At 32.8% G+C, this 24,173-nt stretch overlaps 2 protein-coding genes across 9 annotated transcripts in view; one reads left to right on the forward strand and one right to left on the reverse strand.

Annotated features, from left to right (window-relative positions):
• RhoGEF2 (Rho guanine nucleotide exchange factor 2) overlaps positions 1 to 9,036 on the forward strand; it is a 498,291-nt gene extending 489,255 nt beyond the window's left edge. For all 8 annotated transcript variants that reach the window (XM_072519486.1, XM_072519503.1, XM_072519501.1 and 5 more), the window contains 3 exons: positions 639 to 1,012; positions 4,724 to 4,891; positions 5,650 to 9,036. In XM_072519486.1, coding sequence (XP_072375587.1) covers positions 639 to 1,012; positions 4,724 to 4,891; positions 5,650 to 5,688 — 581 coding nt within the window. In that variant the 3' untranslated portion in view covers positions 5,689 to 9,036. The remainder of the gene's footprint in view (positions 1 to 638; positions 1,013 to 4,723; positions 4,892 to 5,649) is intronic.
• A 10,599-nt stretch (positions 9,037 to 19,635) lies between these two features.
• Positions 19,636 to 24,173, reverse strand: part of LOC140440172 (uncharacterized) — a 57,636-nt gene continuing 53,098 nt past the window's right edge. Inside the window, exon 3 of the mRNA XM_072530496.1 lies at positions 19,636 to 19,771. Within this exon, the coding sequence (XP_072386597.1) occupies positions 19,758 to 19,771 (14 nt within the window). The 3' untranslated portion in view covers positions 19,636 to 19,757. The remainder of the gene's footprint in view (positions 19,772 to 24,173) is intronic.

A 24,173-nucleotide genomic window follows, 5' to 3' on the forward strand; every position in this document is an offset into this window, starting at 1 on the left:
CGATTCATACTGTTTAGGATTGTATTGACAATCTGTGACCGGTTTGCAAAATATCTCTTCATATCGTTTTTTACTGAAAAACTTTTCATCGATATTCTACGATATTTTCATTTGTCTGTTCACCAACAACTTATACAAGTACATCCGCCCAATATTTTCTTAATTATAAACAACAGCACATGAAAGTGAAATGAAACAGAATCGCATTAGGCATATCTGATTCTGTCCATTTCAATTTCAGTATACTTCTTGTAACAGTTAAACATATTTATGAATTATATATTTTATTCTCCAATTTTTTGTTTATAGTTGAGAATTTGTTATGTGAATATGTTGTATACATTAAAAACGACAATGGCTTCTTACTGAATGAGCCATTACTTGATTGATTCTGTGATAATTAAAAACAGTGTTTCCACTTTTTTAATTCAATTGCTAAGGCATATAATAATTAAATTTCAATGATATCAAACAAACTCATTCAAAAACAAAAGATAGTTTCCTTCAGTAAGAACCTTGCATGTTAATACGCTTATGGGAATTACAAAATATACGCTTTTGGGAATTATCATATAATATATTAGATTTATATATCGATTTAGAATATACTGTTATACTAACGTATCACTACTTTTCAGAACAAATTCGCCGCAAAGATGCTATGGTAAAACAAGCATTGGAGGACAAAGAAGGCCTAGTAGCGGACATGTTGAGCATACCTCGCGAACACTTCGAACATATCGCTGATATGGCATCAATGGACCCCTCCAATGGCCGAGATCCATCGGAGAGGGTCCTCGCATCAATTTTCCAAGTCAATCTGTTACAGAAGGCTGTGAACGATTCGCTGAACATAACGGAATTGGACGCCATGGCTGCAAAAGGCGGAAAACATCAAACCTGTGCCAGTCAACAGGAAGTCATTGGAGAAACAGTGACTGCTCCCACCGTGCCCACTAGTTTAGTTAGGGAAATAGCCAGCTCTCTTAATTCGCAGCTTACAACCCTTTTGGTAAGTCAGACTTATTCAATCTTCGATAATCAACTTCCACTCTAAATAATATTGTAGTAGTATTCTGTACTTCGTTATAATATGAAGTTTTAATATTACACAACATTTTAGTGAACAATCTCACATTCTGATTCTGAGTCTTATTTATAATATTTTGCCTTTAGTATGCTTCCAATTTATAAACTAGATTAATTTAAAATATTCCTAAATATTTTCTTTTTAGACCATATTTTTCAAATATCCATTATGCATGACATGTTAGTAGTCCTAATAATGATTGTAGCATAAATATTACTTTAAATGTTTTTAGAAATATGTACGATATATATCTCAAAAACAATCCGACTTTCTAAATAATCCCCAATAACAAGACACTGTTCTTTGTGCTTTAAGTTAGTGAAGCAGTTTTGAAACGCAGTTTCTGTATGGCGTACGTTTGAATCGGCTCTATATCTATGTTTTGGACACATTCACAAGGTGCTATGTCCGGACTGTACGGAACTGGCGGAGTTGTTTTCGGTCAAAAACTGGTGCACAAAACTCGATGATGTTGCGTTTAGTTCATTATCGTGATAAAAAAATCAGTCGCCGTTACCCCAAAACCATTTTCTTTTAAGCGTCAAGCAACCTTTTAGTAATTAAACATAAAATTCTTGGGTAATTTTTTACACTGTTGGAGAGTATTTATGGTTTTATAAAACCTTCATAATAAAAAAAAACAACCCTGGACGCTCGGGTGGAAGCTGCCATTGTGAAAATTGTTGTTTTGTTTCGGAATCATAACTGTAAATCCCCAGTAATGTTATTTTTAAACATATTTTCATCAAATATAGCACCTCTGCGAGTCATTCCTAAATTTTCGGTTAGAATTCTCGAAACATAAGTTCTCACAGGGGACCAGATCACTTTGGCGTCATTTTATGAAACTTTTCGGATTGACCCCGTATATTGCATTTTGGCTTGACGCAACCTTATTCCATTAGAGATTTAATCTATTTGTGAACAAACTATTACAGCAAAAATATATTTTTACGTAATTTTAAATCTTATTGATAGAAATATAACATAAACCATTTAACGAAATTGTTTCTTAACACAATAACGTTAAAAATATAGTTAAATATTTTTAGAAAAATACTAAATTACCTAATAAAAAAGGGCATTCTGCCAAATTACTTAATATAAGTACTATTAATTTCTATGAGTGTCATTGACACCACAGCAAAATTTAAAGTATTGTTCTTTAAGTAGATTTGAACAACTGTTTGTATATTACATTCTATTGATTTAATATATCTGCCAGAGTATTAAAGTAAAAAAAAAATACTGAAGAGTCACTGAAATTATATTAACTATAATAGTTGTGTATATGTGCCATTTGGAGTTGGTGTAACCCAACTATGAAAGTTCTTTGTTTCTCACTCTATTTTTACTGAAATTCGTTCCTCTCTAAGTCAGTTTTGGTCCAGTGGCGTTACAAAGAATATTAAGAATTTTTTTTTATTTTTATTAATGTTAATAGTTTATTGAATGGCAATTGGTTGACACAACAGGTGCAGATCTTTTTCTTGATACGGATAAAATTAAATGCAGCATAAGAATTTATGAGTTCTTTTCAACTATTTTTAATAACTTTCCTTATGAAAACCTGATTGATGATGATGAATGATTTTTTTTTGTTTTTTGAAAACACAAGACCTATGTAACCCCTTAACTAAGCACCTCCTCCAAGCCCGGAAATTCTGCAGTTTGTGGTCTCTTGGAGGACACATTTTTTCCGTTTTGCATGTTTTTTTATAATATCTGATTTATTTTTTATTATTGTTGACAGTGCTTATTGGTAGGCTAAATTTTTCAGCAACATCTTTCTTTTACCAGCTCTTCACAGCTTCGAGCACTTCTAACTTTTCAGCGAGTTTCAGCTTACGTTTGATAGCACTCATGTTTTAACAATTTTTTCCTCAATTCTTTGTGGCATAGTTTTTACCAAGTTCTGACACAATTCTAATGTAAACGAATCCCATATTTCTTGCAATTTTTCCTTCAATTCGTTGACGGACCTGCCAGGATGTTTTCTCAAAGCTTTTTTCATTTCATGCGACACAGTCTCTATCGGGGACAAGTCGGGACTGTTAGAAACCCATTCCAGAAGTGATATACCATGGTCTTCAATCCATTTTAAACTCTTTTTTGAGGTATGACAACCTGCTCTGTCCTGTTGAAAGACAAAATCTTCCGCTGATGTTAAACGGTGTTCCATAATCGGCCAAAGAGATTCTTTTAAATTATTCAAATATTTGTCCGTGTTTACAATGCCATCGATAAAATGTAATTTTCCCACATCTTCAGACGACATTGCTGTCTCAGATCATGACAGATGCAGAAAATTTGACTTTTCTCTTCAGACAGTCGAGATGGAAAGCTTCATTTTTTCTGCGAATGACGCGATTCCTACTGTCTCCAACACACACTAATTTTTTTAACTATAAAACTTACTTTGTTAGTATTAAATCCTAATTTGTAGGCCTCTCAATGACATGTTGATCTAGAAACATGTCTTCCAATAACGTCACTCCATAAAACGCTTAACTCCATATAATTTGCTCGTTTATTTTTCACTGTAATACGTCTTAATGCCCTTTGATTTGCTTCGGTTATTTTACTTTTTCGTACATTTCTAGGTTTTGTGACGACCGAACCTGAAGTTTTGTATCGTATGACTATATTTCTTACACTCTAGCGTGACAATTTCAACATATTAGCTATTTCCGAATTGGATTCTTTATCTAGACCCATTGTACAATCCACAGACGACAAAAAGCTTTACAGCACTACAAACTACATTTGACATTAACTGACAATATTATTGTTTTGATGTCATTTTTCCATAGCTACCTCTGGCTTTAACGTAATTATGAAAAAATCAACCTATGTTGACATAAGTGAATCCATAACCAGGGTTTATTGACTTTTTTTTATCGTTGAAAATAAATAAAAAACCATAAGGGTAAGTTCCACTGGTGGACCAACTGATATGGAAAGGGGCTCGTAATAACTTTCAAATAATCGATTTGTAAAGGTTGTAAAATAAAATATTGCTACGTACAGAGGTCAAATTTAATTTCTCGAGTTATAGAGAGAAAACATGCACCAAAATGGCTTGTAGAGACTCACTGATTATTTCGACTAAGGCGGTCCCTAGACCTACAATAAATTTGTTCAATACATTTATTGTCCAATAATATTGAATGACTCTTTCTATCCAAACGTTCAATTATATTGCACAATAATACGAACTACGCAATGTTTTGCGTAAATATGGCACAATCAAAATTAAGCTCGCTTAAACTTTCGTACAATCATTGCGCAATCTTCAATATTAGCCCTAGACGATTAATTATATTGCACAGTTCGCAATATTGCGCAATATAATTGATCGTTTACGAGACGGCTAACAGAAAGTTGAGATTTCGAGTAATGGATGTGTGGGGACTTGAAGAAAAGAGACATTTTTTCGAGTTTTGGATGTTTTCAATTTATCAAGATTCGACTTAAAGAAGTTCTACTGTATTTTCAAAATGTAATATTAATGTGAAAATGTTATCTATGTATCTTCAGAATAACTATACCATACCATGTTTCTGTCCAAGCAATTTACCACTGAATACAAAAAAATTTGAGAAATTTTATTAAATCGTTTATCCATTTTAGAGCGAAGTAAAACAAATCGAAGAGGAGAGAGATAGGCTAAGAAAGGAATTGCACAGAGTTAGGGAACAGTTACACGAAGAACACAACCTTCATAGTCCTTTACCAGTTGACGATGACAATATCACAGATTGTGCCTCGGAGCAAAGTACTTTTAATGACAGTTTACAGGTAAGACATTTAATTTTGATTTTTAAAATGTAACTCTACTAAACAAGAAAAGGACTAGAGTTAGAAATTATGGTTAATTTCGATTGATTCGTTCAGACCGATAACTTCTCATGTTACTGGTGCGGCCGTTGATGTTATTCTAGCGCTATCTAACGTTTGATCGATTTTTCTAAGAATTAGTTATCTCCTACTCATTGTCCCTTTTCTATTCCTGTTTTTCTTGTTGTCCTACTCCTCATCCTCCTGATCTTTTTGTCGTTCGTCCTTTTTCCGTTTTCACCGTCTTTTGTATCTACATCATTTTTCTTCTGCTTTACATCCATGTCTTTGCCACGTTTTGCTTTTCCATCTTCAGACATTAAAAGAGACAAATGTCTAACTGAAATGAATTAACTCACGCGGATAGTGTTGTTTGATATACATTTGGTTTTGATTAAATGTTTGCAATTTCGTATATAATGTTATCTACTGAAGAAACAAGATTTTTTAGTTAGCACTATTTTCGCACATATTTAATTCCTCAAAAAGGATGAAAATGTATAAAAAAGATGAGAGGCAACCGTGAATAAATTCCTTTTTATATATTTTTCCTCCTTTTCGTTATCCTTTTATGTTAGTTGATATGCTTTACCCGTGGTAGACTTTTTTCTTTTTATAAATTAATAATGATACTGTATTACCTTCTCAGTATATTCTTATTGCCACATTTTTCTATCTAAAATAGCGTAAAATCTTAATAAACACTTTTTTTGTTTTAGATTGTATCAAAGAGTGACTGCGAGGAGGAAGAACAGTGAAGAGACCAGTATCTTATACAATTCTGGCCTTACGGATTTTTATTGTACTAAAACGATTTTGTCCTTTGCATAGATAATCTGAAAGTGTACATTAATATAATATATACATAACTGTAACAACAAGAGAATTGATATAACGGTATTATACATACACTATTTTTTATAACGAACAAAGGAAACAATGTGATTTTACACACGAACGTTTTCCTTGGTATGTTCAAGCGACTTTAAATGGAAAAACCTACGGAGGAACCTGCGGTCATATTTTAAAGTCAGTGCAATAATGCTTATGTAGTTGTTCATTATTATAAGTCGCTAGGAAATGCTAGATACGACAACTGTATTTATATGTACATAATGTAGCATAGGTTTATATAATTTTGTTATTGTATTGTATGCTACTTCCAGAAAGTAACTCTCGTATATGTAAGAGATGTTTATAACTATACATATCTGTTTAGTTGTATGTACGGCCTATGGCGTTATCTATTTAGTGTACTTGAAAGCACAACTTCCTTTTTTTATACAAACGTTTGCAATAGTCATTGCTATTTGAACAATACAGCAGTGTATTGAAATGAACGTAGGGCATTCATCTACAAATATCGTCGTAATAAACTAATATAAATCTTCACCTTAGTGTCTCTCATCTAGACTGGAAGCAAATGATAGTTACAAGTTTTAAAAATTAGTCTTCATCTTGACATTTATTAGAGTCGTTGCCAAATTGTATTTTTCAAAGACAATGGAAATGTATCCCATTGATAACAATTCGTTAATTTCAATCTCACACTACATTCCGATTAAATCTAGACTAACCCTTTATTGTAACATCACCGCTAGTGATATCTTCCACAATAAGTTTTATGATTTGGAACTATTCCAGTTTTGCTATTTATTAATTCTATTCAGTTCTACCATAATTCTATTCTGATTTTAGCACATGTCCTTAGTACTGAGATTTTAACTGTTAACAATAATTGTTTGTCTTTCTCGTTTTCATTTTCCTTTTTTTTTGTAAATGGGCAAGACGTAATTGTTTCTACGAATATTATATATCTATGGTCATATTGTGTTTCAAGTCTTTGTTGAGTTGGAAGTTTTGCCACAACCAGGCTCATGCTCTTTTGGGATTAAGCTACAATGCTCTCTTCCGAGTAAATTCTGTGCTTCATATCGTGTACTTTCTTCTTCAGCTTATACGTTTGCTTCCTTGTCTATTCAGAAACTGTTATTTTGTGGTACCCACTTTACAATATTTCATGGTATACTGCAAATTGTGTTTGATATGGAAAGAACCTCAAATGGAAAAAATAAATATTAATACTTGGACTTTCAGATGAAAAGGTAGTGTAGAAACAGTTTTGACAATAAACGTTCATGTCAAAAATACATATTTACGGTTTTTAACTGATTATTCCAACACAAGCAACTGATGAATCGCAACGTTTGATACCATTTAATTCTTAAGAGCTCTTATGTACATCTAATTGTCAAAACCAATATGGTTTGTCAAATATGTTGAATATGATAAAAAATTCAATGTAAGTGTATTAGAACAATATTTTTTGCGGATATTAGATATAAGCTTGTTACATGCTACATATTTTTCATGTAAACTATATATTGTTTTATTAAATGTTTGTAATATGTATCATGTTGGAACTTTATCTACCACGTAATCAAATAAATATATATCGTTAGTATATAGAGTGTTTTTTGGTATTTACTAATTCTCTCTTATATTAATTTAAACGTGTGGAAGATGTAGCCTCGGGTTTTCATTACGATACAGTTATTTTATTTGAAGAGTTCCTTTGTGGAAGTACGGTTTAGTATACAGAGTATATCACAATGAACCTCGAAGGAATCAAAAGACTTTCAACTGTGCATTGAAAAGAAATATTTTTAAAGTAAATTTTATTTTTGTTTTATTTAAGTAGGAATAGCATCGTGTCATATTCTGTATATATAATAAATATATTATTTATAACAGTCTTCATTTTACCTGATAATAGTATTCTATTTATTTGTTATCAATTTTGTGTTTTTTATTCAATTGGAGTATTTTAAGGATTGTGGGTGTTATACGATTCTATTATCATTTTTTTAAATCGAAACAGTGAATAATAATACGAGTGTAACTCTTTTACTTTGTGGAAAAGTTTCCACTTTATAAAAATCGCAAATTAAAAAGGTTCTTTGGACTTCCTGTATTCTTTACAAGTCATGAAAATACTATGTCAAATATTGTGGGTACTAGCTTCATGAGCGTATATTGAAATGCTATTTCGTGGATCTACAGTGCCCAATTTTGTAAAAATAGGTATTTATAAATTTTATACCGATCAATATAGTGTGTTTGTTGATTTATTTTACTTTGTTACTTATCTTGTCCACAAGATTTACAAAACATTATCTCTACTTTGCAAAATCCATCAGTTCCCTCTCTCTCTCTCTCTCTCTCTCTTAATATATATGTATATATATATGTCTGTTTTTAAATTTATTATTCTTAATTGTCCAAACTTACCGGTCTTGAGATAGATTCTTCCGTTGTCTCCCCTTAAGATTTCTGTTGTTCTGATTTCTTTTCCGTTTATTGTCTATTTAGTATTATGTCTTGCGAATTTGGACTAGTATAATAGGAATCGAGTATCTTCTAGAGTGAGCAAATAAGCCCTGATTGATTTTTGAATGGTGTCATTATATACAGACTAAAATTAATAAACTACAAATAAACTGCACTTTTCAAGATATATAATTTTCTAAATACTCGCTGAATAATGACTCTCCTCCATGATTACTATTTTTATTAAATTTGTATAACTTCCTTGAACTATCTTAGCTGTTGAGACATTGCTGCTGATAATATTGATTTCTTCATTGGATTGGACATCCAGTTTCACTGTGCAATGATATTTTTGGTCTGTGTGCAAAAAGGTGTATTATATATCCTTTTTACGTCTACTTTTTCTTTTATTTTGTAGTGTGTAGTGCTTAAGGAATAATATATATATTTTTTCTATAAATTAGAAAATAATTATGAGGAGAAAAAGTCCAAAGAACTGCTTTTACAACATAAGTGCCTTTCAAACGCATCCCCTTGTTCATAAACTGCTTTTGTATAACGCTTTACCATTGTGCATTTTTGTTAGTTAAAATTTGTTCGAAAATTACTTGGCATTTAATATAAATAGATGTACATTATTTTACTTACTTTTTTATTTTCTTTATTCAACAGCGAATTATAGATAATGAATGACACAGCATACAATTTGTTATTATGTATTTATACATTTCAAAAATAACAGTACTATTATAAATATATTTCTCAAAACCCACAAATGTTGTTTTTATTCACCCATAATTAGTTAACTGAAAAATTTAAGACAAACAAAAATAAACTTGAGGAAAACGCAGGGTTTGCCGAGTCTGGTATCAGTATTTTGTTGTCAAATAGAATAAATTAAATAGAAAATTTGACGTATACCAACCAGTATAGGTGGCAGGGCGTAAAAAGGGATACAGTACAAGCGACTAACTTTATACGCTTACAATATTAAGGATAAAAATACAATACCCCACTTCACCTGGCATTCGTCGACGACGAAAAACCGAAGAGGTTCTAATACACTATAGCCTGAAATAAACAGTACTGAAACTGAAACATGAGTTTCTTTTTGTGCGCGCTTTCATACCCAAATAAACTAGTATAGACCTGTCAAGTAATCCCTAAGCAATTAATTAGTGAGACCTACTTGTTAAAAATGGTGTTAAGTACAGAGGAGAAAGTGTTGCTGGTGGAGCATTATTTTCGCTCATACGGAATCGGCCGACGTAATGGTGCAAGTCTGCGATACGTGTGTGATCAATTCACATAACGGTTTAATAAACGTTCCCCAAGTAATGCTGTAACTTTTAAGGTTACTTAAAAGTTCAGAAATAGTGGTAATGTATTGTGCCAGCGAAAAAGAATTTTTGGGCGTCCCAGGACAGTTAGAAACAGCAATAATCATGAACGTATTTTTGAGCGAATCTTGGAAAATCCAAAAGCCAGTAAGACAGGGACAGCATCTTGGCTTAAAAAGACTTCCTTGAAAAGAATCCTGATGGAGCTGGATACATTTTCGTATGTGATTCAGGTACATCAACAATTACATCTTTGGAATTATCGCAGTAAAGTGGAATATTGCGCCAGAATTCTTGCGTTACAGTAAGAAAATCTTGACTTTTTAAAAATTGTATGGTTTACAGATGAAGCACATTTTCATTTGCCGGGCCATGTAAATAGTCGCAAAAATCGATTTCTGGTCTTTGCAGACCAGATGAACTTAAAGAAGTTACTTTAAATAGTGCCAACGTAAGTGTCTGGTGTGAAGTTTCTGGATACGGAATCATTGGTCCATACTTTATCGAGAAAATGGTACGCAAGTTACACTTAATTATCAGAGGGACATACAAATTTTTTCAGGGATAATTTCCAAGCAGATTCATTTCACAATTTACTGACCTCCTTTATTCTTCACATTCTCCATACCTCACATTTCCAGACGCATACATTTGACAGACATCAGACATGGGAAAAACTGCCGTTTTTAAACGACCACCGCAAACCTTAGATGAATTAAAGGATGCCATTTGAACCTTCTTCGCGGGCCTGATATAACTCTTATTCTATAACAAGACGAGAAACTTGGAACATCGGTATGAAGTCTGTCTTAAGCGAGGAAGTGTACATTTAGAACATATAAAGAATATACATTTCTTGAATCAATAAAATAATTACAAGTTCAGTCCTTTTTTTGGGCTATACTGTACATCGCAGCATATATTCAAAATATAGGCATAATATATACCAAAATGTCAAAGTTAGAGCAAGATTTACAAACCCTATCAATTAAAATTATTAATACAGGAGTAATACGACATGTAAAAGAAGCGTAATATTAAGAAAACTGTAACTGATGAAAGTTCTCAGTGACATAAACCTGGACGAGCGAGCTATACGATTAATATCAAAACTCTACTATAATCAGCGATCATCAGTAAAAATTGGGTCTATAATCGAGGAAGTCGAAAGTTTGAGGATAGTCAAACAGAGCTGTATATTTTCACGTCTGACGCTTATTTTGGGAAAGTGGTACCGGAAGCTACTGAGTCAGAAACAGGATGAATAAAAGTGAACGAGTATTTGAATAACAATATTATGTATACTGAAAAAACTCAGAAATAACATAATTAACGCAGCAACAGAAGCACTTGAAGATAGGAAACTAACGAACACTAACATATCAAACAGACTCCATGGTAAAGGAAGTGAAGAAAAGAAGGAAGCCTTACAATACAGAACATAAACACAACAGGCATACAATCACTGTAACCGAATCAGAAATGAAAGAAATACTTTAGCCAGAAAAATAAAAAAATGTAATACTGGGAGAGCATCTCAAAACAGAAGGAACACGACTTCTACGGAACAAAGAAAGAAATATGAGCTAAATAATAAGAATATTTGATAAATAATAAAAATAATGAATACAAATAATGAACCTTAGACACCAGAAGTGTCATAGACATATAATAGAACAAGTGATGGGAGCTTAAATATCTGGGCATCACACCGTCTAGCTACGGAAAGCTCGAAACAGAAGTGGAAGATCAATTGATTAGAGCAAATTGACCCGCATAATTCATAAATAAAATAATATGGAAGAATGAAAATATCTCGAAAGAAATGAAAGCCAGAATTTATAAAACAATCATCAGACCATAATGACGTTGCGATGCGAAACAGCGGAGACGCTGTTTAGCAGATACGCTAGTTTTTTGAGAGAAGTACAGATATACGACGCAGATTCAACGTGGAGAACAGTAGAGAAACGTGGACTGGGTAAGAAAGGTAAGAGTAGAATGGAACGATCCTATAAATAAGCCGAATGAACAAATATAGAGTAGTAAAGACGACAAGAACGGTTCCCCAATAGGAAGACCACGAAAATGATGGAACGACAACTTACTGGAGACACATTGAAAATCAGATAAGTCATTTCTACATATAAAGAAGAAGAGGGTATGCTGTTCATACGGGAATTAATACAATTATAAGGTGCAGTGGAGAATATGTACTCTCCTTCAACAAAAAAAAGTTCATGAAAATTATTAACCATCAATACTTACGAAACCCTAATGGCAGGAAATTAACAGGTCGAAAGAGAACGTTAAAGTGGATTTATAATTTGACGGACTGTAGACGTAGACGCATTGGAGATCTAACAAACGGAATGTAAATATTATGTGGAATTTTGACGCGTGAGTAGACACAGTGGCTAGAGTTGGCGACCATGATACTATGATATCCTTTTATTATTTATTATTATTTTATAAATTATTAACTTACCGTTCATTGTAACAAATAATTAACAAAATTCGAATATGTTGAAAACTCTTCTTCTTCTCCTTTTTATGTAGACATGACTCTGTCTGTTTTTCAATGCACCTCCAGTAAGTTATCGTTCCATCGTTTTCGTGGTCTTCCTACTGATCGTCTTTCTATTGGGGAACCGTCTCTTGCCATCTTTACTACTCTATTTGTTGTCATTCGGCTTATATGATCGTTTCATTCTACTCTTCTATTTCTTACCCAGTTCTTGATGTTCTCCACATTGCATCTACGTCGTATAACTGTACTTTTAGCTCTGTCCCATAGTGTCTTACCATCAATTTTTCTGAGTGTTTCTAACATCCTTTTTGTCCTGTCTGTGTCAGGTCGTGTTTCTGCCGCGTATGTCATTACTGGGCTGATGACGTTTTTGTAACTTCTGCCATTCATTTCTTTCCCGATATTTTTATTTCTCCATATTGTTTCATTCAGGCAGCCTGCGGCTCTGTTTGCTCTATTCATTTGATCTTCCACTTCAGTTTCGAGCTTTCCGTAGCTAGATAATGTCATGCCTAGATATTTAAACTCCATCACTTGTTCTATTATCTGACCTTACAGCTCCAATTTACATCTAAGTAAATTTGTTGTTGTAACCATGCATTGTCTTTTTTGGGGAAATTAACATGTTAAATTTTCTTGCGGTTATATTAAATTGGTGTAGCGTACGTTGTAAATCGTTTTCACTTCGAGAGAGTAGTGTTGCGTCGTCAGCATAGCAGATTATTTTAAGTTGTTTTTCTCCCATTTGGTATCATTTTTTAGTTCTTATTTTTTTTTATTATTTCATCTATAATTAGGTTGAATAATAGAGGGAATATCCCTCAGGGAATATCCCTGTCTTATCCCATTGCAAGCTTCAATGGGGTCGGTTAGTTCTTCTTCTACTTTTACATTTATTGTGTTGATTTGGTGGATATTTTCGATCGTTTTGATTATTCCTAGAGGTATCTCTCTTGCGAACAATAAGTGGAAACGTCCTTTAATTTGACCCGGTCAAATTCCTTCTTAAGGTCCACGAAACATAGATATGCCGGTTTGTTGTATTCTAATGATTTCTCTTGCACTTGCCTCATTATAAATATAGCGTCGGTGTACGATCTTCCCGACCTAAAACCTTGTTGTTCTTCTGTTAGTGCTATAATTTCATTCAGTTTATTTGTTATCATTTTGGTTGTTAATTTTAGTATTGTGTTTAATAAATTAATTCCTCTGTAATGTTATGGGTCCGATTTGTCTCCCTTTTTGAAGGGAGCTATTAGGATGCTTGATCTCCATTCTTGAGGAATTCTGTTTTGTTCTGTTATTTTTTGGACTAGCTTTAATAGTTGTTTAGTCAGATCTGCTCCTCTGTACTTTAGTAGTTCGTTCGGTATTCTGTCCTCTCTTGGTGATTTTCTGTTTTTTAATTTCCTTAATGCTTCCTTTACCTCTTCCTCCTCAATATTTATTTCTTCGTTTGTCGCCACCTCTGATGTTGGTGGTTCATTATCGCCACCTTTAGCAAATAGGGATTGAAAGTAGGTTAGATATATTTCCTTCTGAATGTGTTTCGTTTTTATTAGTTCGTTCATCTCTTTTCTTTGTCCTCTGGTCATTCTCTATATTTCTTTTTGCGTTCCGTAGAAATCGTGTTCCATCTGTTTTGAGAAGCTCTGTCAGTGTTCCCTTTTTATTTGTCTAACTAAAGTATTCGTTTCATTTCTGATTCGTTTATAGTGGTTATATGCCGTTTGTGTTTGTTGTGTTCTGTATTGTAAAATCTTTTTAAAGATTTAAAAAAAAGGCTTTCTTCTTTTCTTCACTTCCACCCTAAACTATGGTGTTTTGTTTTTTGATATGTTAGTGTTCGTTACTTTTCTCTCTCCAAGTGATTCGGTTGCTGCGTTAATTATGTTATTTTTGAGTTTTTCCCAGCTTTCCTCGATGTTATCGTTTTCTAATATTTCATTCCCAGCGATCTTCTCTGATACTATTTTTCTGTATAAGTATTCCTTAGATTCCGTATTTAGTCCTTCGACTTTGACTTTTGTTTGTGTTTTCGCCGCTCTCTTGGGTGTGAAGTATTTCAGGATGATTCTTATTTTACATAATACTAGGCTATGGTCGCTACCTACATCTGCTTAGTTGAGTCATCTTACGTCGATTATTTTCTATGGATGTATATATCTGATGGTTATAGCATAGTCTATCATAGATCTTTGTCCACGGGTGTTATTAAATGTATATTTGTGTTGGTCTTTGTGGTCAAAAAATGTGTTGTGCATTCTAAGTTCGTTATTCGTGCAGAAGTTTATCATCAGTTCTCCATTTTCGTTTTTAATATCCTCGTTATGTTTTTGCTTAATTCCGGGTATTACTTGATTGCCTATTCAAGCGTTAAAATCTCCCAATATTATCATCTTCCCTCTGATTTGATCTACTACTTGTTGTAGTTGGTCATAAAACGTTTCCCTTGTTGTTTGAGGCTTGTTATTTTCTGGGCCGTATACTCCGATGATGTTCAAGTTTTCCTTCTACATTCTTATCTTTGCTGTTACAATCCTTTCTGATATGTATTGACACTCTTTGATGTGATTTTGGTACCTTTGGTGTATTAGTAAGGCTACACCTTCTTTCCCCTTTGTGTTTGTTATCCTCTTCTATTTGTTGTTCTTAACAATTTTTATTTTGAGTTTATGACGTGGCAAATTTTGCCGACCTTGGAAAAAAGCGGCATACTTTGATCTGTCTCCAAGTGTAACCGGTGTGACCCCACGTGTGGGAAAAAGCGGAATCCTTTGATGTGTCGCCAAGTGTGACAGGTGTGACGCCATGTGTGGGAAAAAGCAGCAACCTATGATGTTTCGCAGGTGTGACGTCACGTGCCCCGCCCACCGACCAATGAGAACGAAGCCCCACACACTGATGTCACAAAGACCCGAGCGTCAAGATGGCTGCATCTTCTTCTTTTCGTTGAACCATCTGTCAAGTCTTGTTCTTCGTAGACGGTAACTGTCAAATGTTCTTTTTTTGTCAGGCCAACTGTCAAATTGGTAACTATCAAATTTGTTTCTTTTCGTTCTGTTAATTCTTTTTTTTTTTTTTTCGTTTGTAAACTGTAAATTCATCCAATTCGTCTTCTTCTATTTATCTGTCAAATCGTCACAGTTCTTTCCTATCTGCCAAAGTGTTGTCTGTCAGTTCAGAAATGGCTGCTACTATTTCGTATTTTCATTGTTATTGGATCGTTTGAGACGTTAAATGAAAGAGGAGGCATAGCGAACACATAGCGAATATTGGACGGTGGGCGGGGAACGTGGCCTCACACATGTCACACCTAATGACACATCAAAAGATGCCGCTTTTTCCAACACGTGGCGTCACAACTGGAGATGCATCAAAGTATACCGCTTTTTCCCACGATCGGCAAAATTTTCCCATGTCCAAGTGTCCCAATACTTGCTTAAGTCTGTTAACCTAAGCCACATTCGGCTCCTCTCCTTACTAATGTATCTTTCAATTTGATTCTACTGTTTTTCTTGACAATGATGTAGTCTATAATAGTGTTAATATTTTTTTTGTTTGTAAATGTATGTAGGGGTAAGAGGGGTAAGATGACGAATTCTTGATATTTTCCCAACGTACAACTCTGGCAACACTGTCTTCAGTCAGGACCGAACACGTGTTCCAATGTTTTTCGCCTTTGACTACAATACATTGGCGACTAGAGTCCACTATGATACAAGTCTTGGTATTGTTATTGTGTTAGTGCTAACAATATTATTGCCTTCGAAAATAAAGTTTTAAAGATTTTTGGAAGAAGTATTGGTTAACTGTTGTATTATTTTTTTCGAAATTAATATCTTTTACGACTAAATTATTTACAGTAAATATTTGATACGAATAATAAATTTGACTTTATGATTTTTAGAAAAAAAGATGACACTTAGTAAGTTGACAAGTTATTCGTCATCTTACCCGAATTAATTAAGAAATTAACAGTAAGTCATACCTATTTTCAATTTCAGATTTAAATATGGTTAAAATATACAAAAAAGACCGACAGACAATCTTGGTCGAAAGAACATATGAAAATAGCAATGGCTGAAATAACTGCTCAACAGATAAGTTTTGCTGCATTAGAGTGTTGCCAGAACCTACTCTGAGAAGATATATCAAAAATTTTCTTATTATGGTAACTTGAGTATCCTAGTTATTCTGATTTTTCAAAAGTCATCTTTTATATTTCAGATGGTCATTTTAAACCAACATTTAATGACGAACAACTAAATCAACTTTAAAAATATGAGATAGATATAGATAAATGAGCCAAGGATCAGTTTAGAAAAATTGCTCTTGACTTTGCTGTTCATTATAGTGTTGCTGATGGATATAACACTACGAAAAAAATGGTTGGTAAAGACTTGGTTGGCACAATCGTTTATGAATAAATTTAATCTATCACTCCATAAACCAGAAGCAACTTCGGCTGCTAGATTAATGGCTTTTAATGAAGTTAATGTGGAAACTTTCTTTAATGTATTCAAAGAGCTCCATCAAAAATATTCATATTCTGCTACTCAAATTTACAGTATTGATGTTTGATGATTGATGAACAGGTTTTTCTTCAGTACCTACCAAGGATCCTAAAATATTAACCCCAAGAGGCAACCGTTGAGGGCCGAAGATTTCCTCGGCAAAAAGAGTGGCTAACGTGACTGCTGTTTGTGGCATGAATGCCATTGGCAATTTTATACCCCGTTCCTAATATTTCCAAGAGTAAAAATGCAACCAGCTTTTATAAATGGAGCGCCCAAAGGGACCATGGCAGTAACTTATCCTTCTGGATGGATGACTTCTGAAAATTTTGTTAAATATTTGAAACATTTTATTTAACACGCTCATCCAAGCGAAAACAAGCCTGTGTTAGTGTTAATGGATAATTACACCAGTCACGTTTCTTTGGAAGTCATTACGCTACGCCGGAAAAATCACATTACTCTTCATGGTTTCCCACCGCATACCAGTCATCGTATGAAATCATTGGATGTGTCAATATATGGAACTCTGAAAACAGCATACTCACGAGCTTGCGAATATTTTTTGATCACTAATCCCGGTCGTCTTATAACATTGTATGACATTGCAACCCTATTTGGGAAAGCGTACATAAAAGTAGCAACTATTTCAAATGCTCGTAGTGGTTTTAGAGCCACTGGCATATATCCTGTTGATAGCCAGGTGTTTGATATACTTGATTTTGAGGAATCTTTAACAACAAATAAAGACAAACCAATTTGTCATGCGAGAAAACAAAAAATGTGGAGGTCGAAGACAAAATGCCAGATGTGCAATGAATTTCACCGACATATTTTTTAAAAGAAACAGGACCTCAAGAATCTGTTCAAATTTCTGACGAAATTTCAGATATTCCTATTCCAACTACGCCAGGTCCATCTACATCAGAAATAGCTGGTCGGACACCCCCTCATATATCAAATCATATATTGAATTAAGAGTCTACCTAAATTACCCATTACTGAAGTGAGAGCAAAACGACCCAGAAATAAATTACCATCTTTCGTTATTTCCAGAACACAAGTAGTTAAGATTTTAGAAGAAAAGGAAGCTGCAAAATTAGCAAAAGAGAGGAAAAGGAATATAAAAGAGTAGAAGAAAATTTAAAAACAAAATAGAAGCAAAGCAAGAGATTGCATAATCTGCAGTGAAAGAGGAAAAGATTATCTATGGTGTTGCTGCAGCAGGTGTAGGGAACGGACTCACGCTGAATGCACTCGAATGAATTATCAAGAAGCAAAGGTAGAACAATAGACTTGTGATTGGTGCTTGTAAAAATGTAGAACCTATTACAAGTGTTGAATTAGTTACAGAATAAATGAATTTTACTTTAATTTGTTTACTTTCTGATATAACTGCCTTTCTTTCTTAGAATAGGCATACCTCGTAACCTTCCCCCCCACATTTAGTCATCTTACCCTCCACGAAGGATAATATGACGAATATGACGTTCGAATATATCTTCATAAGTTTTGTGCTTCATTACCCTTTTTCTTAGTTTCATTTGTTTCATATGTTGCATAATATGTCCAAATTCATTATTTTAACTGAATTAACATAAGAGAAAAGTAGAAGTATAAAGAAAAGAAAAAAGTGTAAACAAAGAAATCAATAACGCAAACACTCTTGGAAAAATCTTTGTGACTTACTTGACAAAAGATATATGGGAAAAGGCCTACAAAATATTCAATAAAACTCTCAAACTATGGTTCCCTACAATATAAGTGTACAAAATGAGAATAACATTGACAGTAGGGAGAAGAGAATTAGAAATAATATTAGGAGAAGTGAAACAGAAGAGTATCATACGAAGATCCTGTATGGATGGAGACGAACCGAGGTTGCTCACAATCTCTATAGAGCGTTTCACGGAATGGAACGGAACGTTGCGTAGATAGGGCTACGTATTTTTTATGAGATAGAAGCGCGCCGATGCCACGACGAGCTCAGGCACGATTCAGGGTTGTATTTGTATTTTATTTTCCACAGAAATGAATGAAAATGAATGTTTTCTAACGTAACTGACTCGAAGTGCTCATTGGACACAAGAAATGAAAAGTAGGGAAAATGATTTTAATTAAATAAATATTATTTACAAAACATAATTTATTTTATATTGTTCTAATTATATTAACGACAGGTTAATTGTTTTTCGGCGAGAATACAACATGCCTGTATGATACCCAGTTAAGTGACAATCATATTATTCATGTTGGTAACAAGATGGCATGACAGGAGGTGACAGGGACAGATTAATAGGTTAGAGAAGGTTGTTAGGTTAGGTTACTGGCATGTAAAGTTAATATACTTGTTGCTTATACAATTACTCAATATAGTATTTGTTTTATTCATTACACCTTTCATCAGGCTTATACAATGCCATTAGAATTATGGTCATTAAAAACTAATTATCTTCGTACCTCGTACCTATAATAATAACAAGGATTTGTGGTTGTTTAGCAGTTATTCTGAATTCACAGTTTAATGTTAATTGAACATGGAAATTTAAGTTAAGCCCTAGGAGGATATGCGTGCAACACAAATTATTTTAAATGTATTGAATTATTATCTAAATTTAAAGGGAGGTGAAAGTGTTAAAAGTTTAATCGATAAAATAAGTGCTATGATGGGAGTAGGTTCTAGTACTATTAGGAAAATAGTGAGTGCGCTTACACTACTCGATACTGAAGGTATCGGGCGGTATAGCTCGGTATGGTGAAGATTTTCACATCACCTTAAATAAAATGGTCCTTGGAAAACAGAGGAAAAGGGAAATGGTGGTAGAGGGCAATCACTATCAAGATGAACTGATACAGTAAAGAAAATACTGAAGACAGCAATAAGATTTATATACTTCTTTAGATAAATCTACAAGATATATCACCATATGCCGTTTTCACAGGTTGTGCCAAGTACTCTTTTGTTCTTTTTCATTCGAATATGAGTATGTTATTTGCTAATGTTTTAGAAAGAGTTCACGTCTCTGAACCATATGTCAGCAAGGTAGGAGCAGTGCCTTATATATTATTTTTTTGGATTTGGCCAAGTGTCTGTTCTCAAGATGTATGCTTCAGATAAAGTAACCTAGAATGAGGTAAAAAGAAATGAAATTAAAGTCATTAAGTTAAATAATAATAACTAAATCATATAAAAACAACAATGAGGTAAAAATAAATGAAAATGATAATTAATTTAACAAAGTAAACTAGAAAATCAAATAAGAAATTCTCCTTTTAAATATATGTATGTAATTCAATGTAGCCAAGAGAAAATAATTTTTTTCAAATACAATCAAACAAACGTATATCCTCTTTGCATAATGCATTTATAAAAAAAGACCAGTTTATTATATTCTGTAAATTACTCATAAAAATGTGTACTATGATAATCAACAATCCAATATTTAAAAATTCAATTATTTCTCTAAATAAAAATGAAATTTTGACCTTGTCTTCCTTAAGAAATATAATTATCGTTATCTTTTTTAAGTGGGAAATTTTTATTGTTATATGATATTGAAAAATTCGCAACTGAAAATCTAGAATTTCGCATGACAAAGAACATTGTTGAAGTTTTTACGTCATTGTCGAACGTATGGAGTACCGTACGAAGGAAAAAACTTTCCTAGTTAAAAAAATAATGACACAAATTTCTTTGGAAAATAGTCGAGAAAAGATCTTAAATATTTTTTGTTTAGTATATTTAATCTCCTTTAATGCTCGGGGAAGCCTTTAACTCGTAGAGAGCGCGTCTCTAGGTGGCGGATAGGGGAATGCCCGACCCGGTTTACCGCGGGCAGGAGGGAAATAAAATACCTCCCGTGGACCAACAGGTACTTGTCAAACCGCCTGGCCAGCGTGACAAGTTAAGGCTTAAACAGCCCTTATGAAATGTCGAATATCCGAAACGAATTAAACACGGTGAGTAGAGATAATGACTCAGAATCTCGGACTGAAGCTTCAGGCCGTCCCATGGATTTTGGTGGGGAGAGAAATTCGATAAGAAATAACAGAGACAGGCACATAAAACATTTGCGAAAACATTACAAAACTGAATGGTACATGGCTACATTCAACATACGCACACTAAGTTCGGAAGAAAAGCTGCTAGAACTAAAAGCAGAAATTAAGATAATAAAGGAGACAGTCATAGGACTGGCAGAAGGACAACGAAAAGAAGAGCAATGTATTGAACTAAAAAGTGGCCACCAACAAAGGAGATGAAAATCGAGCGGTAGGTGGCGTAGTCTTATTTATTATTAAAAAAGTGACATCCACCATCACACAGTATAATGCTTTATCAAAAAAAGTAATATCCATAGACAACTAGATTAATCAACGTTATACATGTAAAATTATTCAGAACTATGCCTCGACTTCAGATCACGAAGATGAGGAAGTAGGGCAATTCTACGAAGAAGATTGCGATTTCAACGCAAAAATAGGGAAAGAGGAACACCAGAATGAAATTTTAATACGATCCTATGGATTAGGATAAAGAAATAATAGAGGAAAAATATTAGTAAACTATGCAAAAAAAAACAACCTATACATATATGTATAAACCAGAAATGACAAGATGGACCTGGCAAAGCCCAAATGGGACAACGAAGAATGAAATAGACTATATATTATGAAACCACAGAAACGTAATAGGTATTAGACACAGTGGTGTTAAACACGATAAACACAGGTAGCAATCACAGAATGCTAAGAAAACGAATAAGAATTAACACCAAAACAAAAAGAAGACAACTTATAAATGCCAGGTAAAAAGAATTAAATATAGAAGAGCTAAAACAGAAAAATCGAATACAAACAAAAACTGACAGAACGTACTGCACTAACAGGCAAATATTCAAACCAAAAGCTATTTACTTTAGCTCTAGAAGATACGTTCCGAACTTCGGAATGGGGAAATCAAGGACTAATGATAAACTGTGAAAACCAGAATCACCTGGGATTTGCCGATGATGTTGCGTTAATAGCAAAAGACAGAAAAGAATTGCAGGAAATGCTATTAGACCTCAATACAAAATCAAGAGAAATATGATTAAAAATAAATCTAGCAAATACTAAATATCTAACAAACGAATCTCTAGACATAACTGAGGATTTAACTTTGGACAATAATAATATAGAAAAGGCTGAGTTATATATATATATATATATATATATATATATATATATATATATATATATATATATATATATATATATATATATATATATATATTGAGATGATATTGTTTAAAACTAGATAATATTAGATATAAAAAGTATTTGGTTATTTTAATAAGTTATATACTATAGAATATATTTATGTGAGGGCATTTTTAAGAAATTAGCATATAATAAGTGTAAAAAGTTTTTTTTTTAATAATTATAATATTGTAAATATATTTAAGTGAGATTGTAAATATATTTAAGTGAGCAATGTGCATAGGCAACCAAATATACCTACTCTGAATAAGTGACAGATAAATAATAGTTACGAATATAACGTGGGGTTATTTGTTAATTTAAAATGTTTAGTTTACATATAGTTACGGATTTGAGGTAGTGTAGTTTATTAATTTAGGTTGTTTTATTTACATATAAGTTTATATTCTGATCTGAAAAGCCTAAATGTCAATAAAATTCTCGATAGAAAAGTAAAGAATTCTCTAGAACACGGAAGATAACCTTGTTTGCGAAATAGACTATTCGAGAAGATTCAGATATTTACTAAATAGAACAATTCGAATATGATTTCTTGCCAGATGATTCTGGAACATTGAAAAGGTATAAATACTCGGTGATTTGGATTCAAGATGTTCAGTCAGTCGGTCAGTCAGTTAGTGGCCAGACAGTTACTATGAAGTCAGTATAAAGTCAGACAGTTAGTTAGTAAGAAGACAGACACAGTTAGTTACAGTTAGTGAAGTCAGTTGTTCAGTAAGTTCAAGATTAATCAGTCAGAATTAGGAAGAAAGTATAAAGTATACAATAATCAGTGATTTAGTATTAAAATTTGATAGTATTGGAAAGTATATTAGAAGAATATTGGTTGGAGATTCGAAGAAACTAAAAATGATAGTATGATTGGAGATTAGTAGAAATGAAATTATAATAGTTATATGGTGATTGGATATTGGTGTATTAAAAAGAAGAATAACTATAAATGCTATTAAGAAGAAAAATATTTTAAATTGGTGGAAGCTGATAATTGGAAAAAGTAATTTCACAAAAACAAGGATAACCGAAGCTGAGAACGAAGACATTGAGTGGTGATTAAAATCTTTATTTTGGAGAACAGTTTCATATAGGCATTCAGTGACAGAAAGGTACAAAATTTTGTTAATATAATTTAGTTACTGTCATAACAATTTCAATTTTAAAGATAGTTTGTTTAAAATTTACATTGTCTATATAATTTAATTAGTTTCATAAGAATTTCAATTTAAAGATAGTTTATTTTAAATTTTCATTGGCTATGTTAAATATATATGTGTGTTTCACAATAGAGATAATAAAGATAATTTCAAAAAGTGCTTACAAACTAATTCTTTGAGAACCGCGATAAAAACCCTATATATATATATATATATATATATATATATATATATATATATATATATATATATATATATATATATATCCTTTAGTGATTATTTCCCAAGTTAATATGCTCCTTTTCTAACTTGGCTGTACGGTACTGAAGACGAAGAAATAGTCGGAAATACGTATACCTATACGGTTGTCTTCCATCGATATACCATTTTTGGTTTTCTGTTTTGCGAGACATGCCATTACGTTTTACTTATATATATATATATATATATATATATATATATATATATATATATATATATATATATATATATACCTAGAAAACAAAAATCGAATAAACAAAGCTTAATTTAAAGGTTGACTTAAATAGAAGATGTTCCTTAGCATGGGTAGTATTCGGAAGATTACAAACAGTATTTAAGTCAAACTTACTAAATACTTTAAAGCAAAAACTTTTATTCAGTATGTGCTGACGGTACTGACTTATGGAACTGAAACATGGGCTTTTAACAACATAGTCCACAAACTTTAAGTGACTCAGAGAGCTATGGAACGGAGAATACTCAACATTAAGCTCACCGATCGCAAGTACAATGAAGAAATAAGAAGACGAACAAAATTACAGATGAAATCCAAAAGATTGCCATGCTAAAATAAAACTGTCATTATACATAAAAAGAATGGATGACAACCGATAAATAAAGCGAATTATTAAATTGCGACCAAGAGCAAATCAGATGGACCGATGACATCAAGCGAATGGCAGGTCACGAATGGATGCAAAAAACAACAAAAAGAATTGAATGGACACACCTGAGGCAGTTTTACATCCGACGAGGGATGGAATAGCTGTTGATGATGATGATGATATTTAAAGTTCTGCCTCTCTTAACTTCTCCAATGTGAAATCTATTGGCGTCTTTTTTAAAGTAGTT

This window comes from Diabrotica undecimpunctata, chromosome 1 (genome assembly GCF_040954645.1).
Source record: "Diabrotica undecimpunctata isolate CICGRU chromosome 1, icDiaUnde3, whole genome shotgun sequence".
Classification (NCBI taxonomy): Eukaryota; Metazoa; Arthropoda; class Insecta; order Coleoptera; family Chrysomelidae; genus Diabrotica; species Diabrotica undecimpunctata.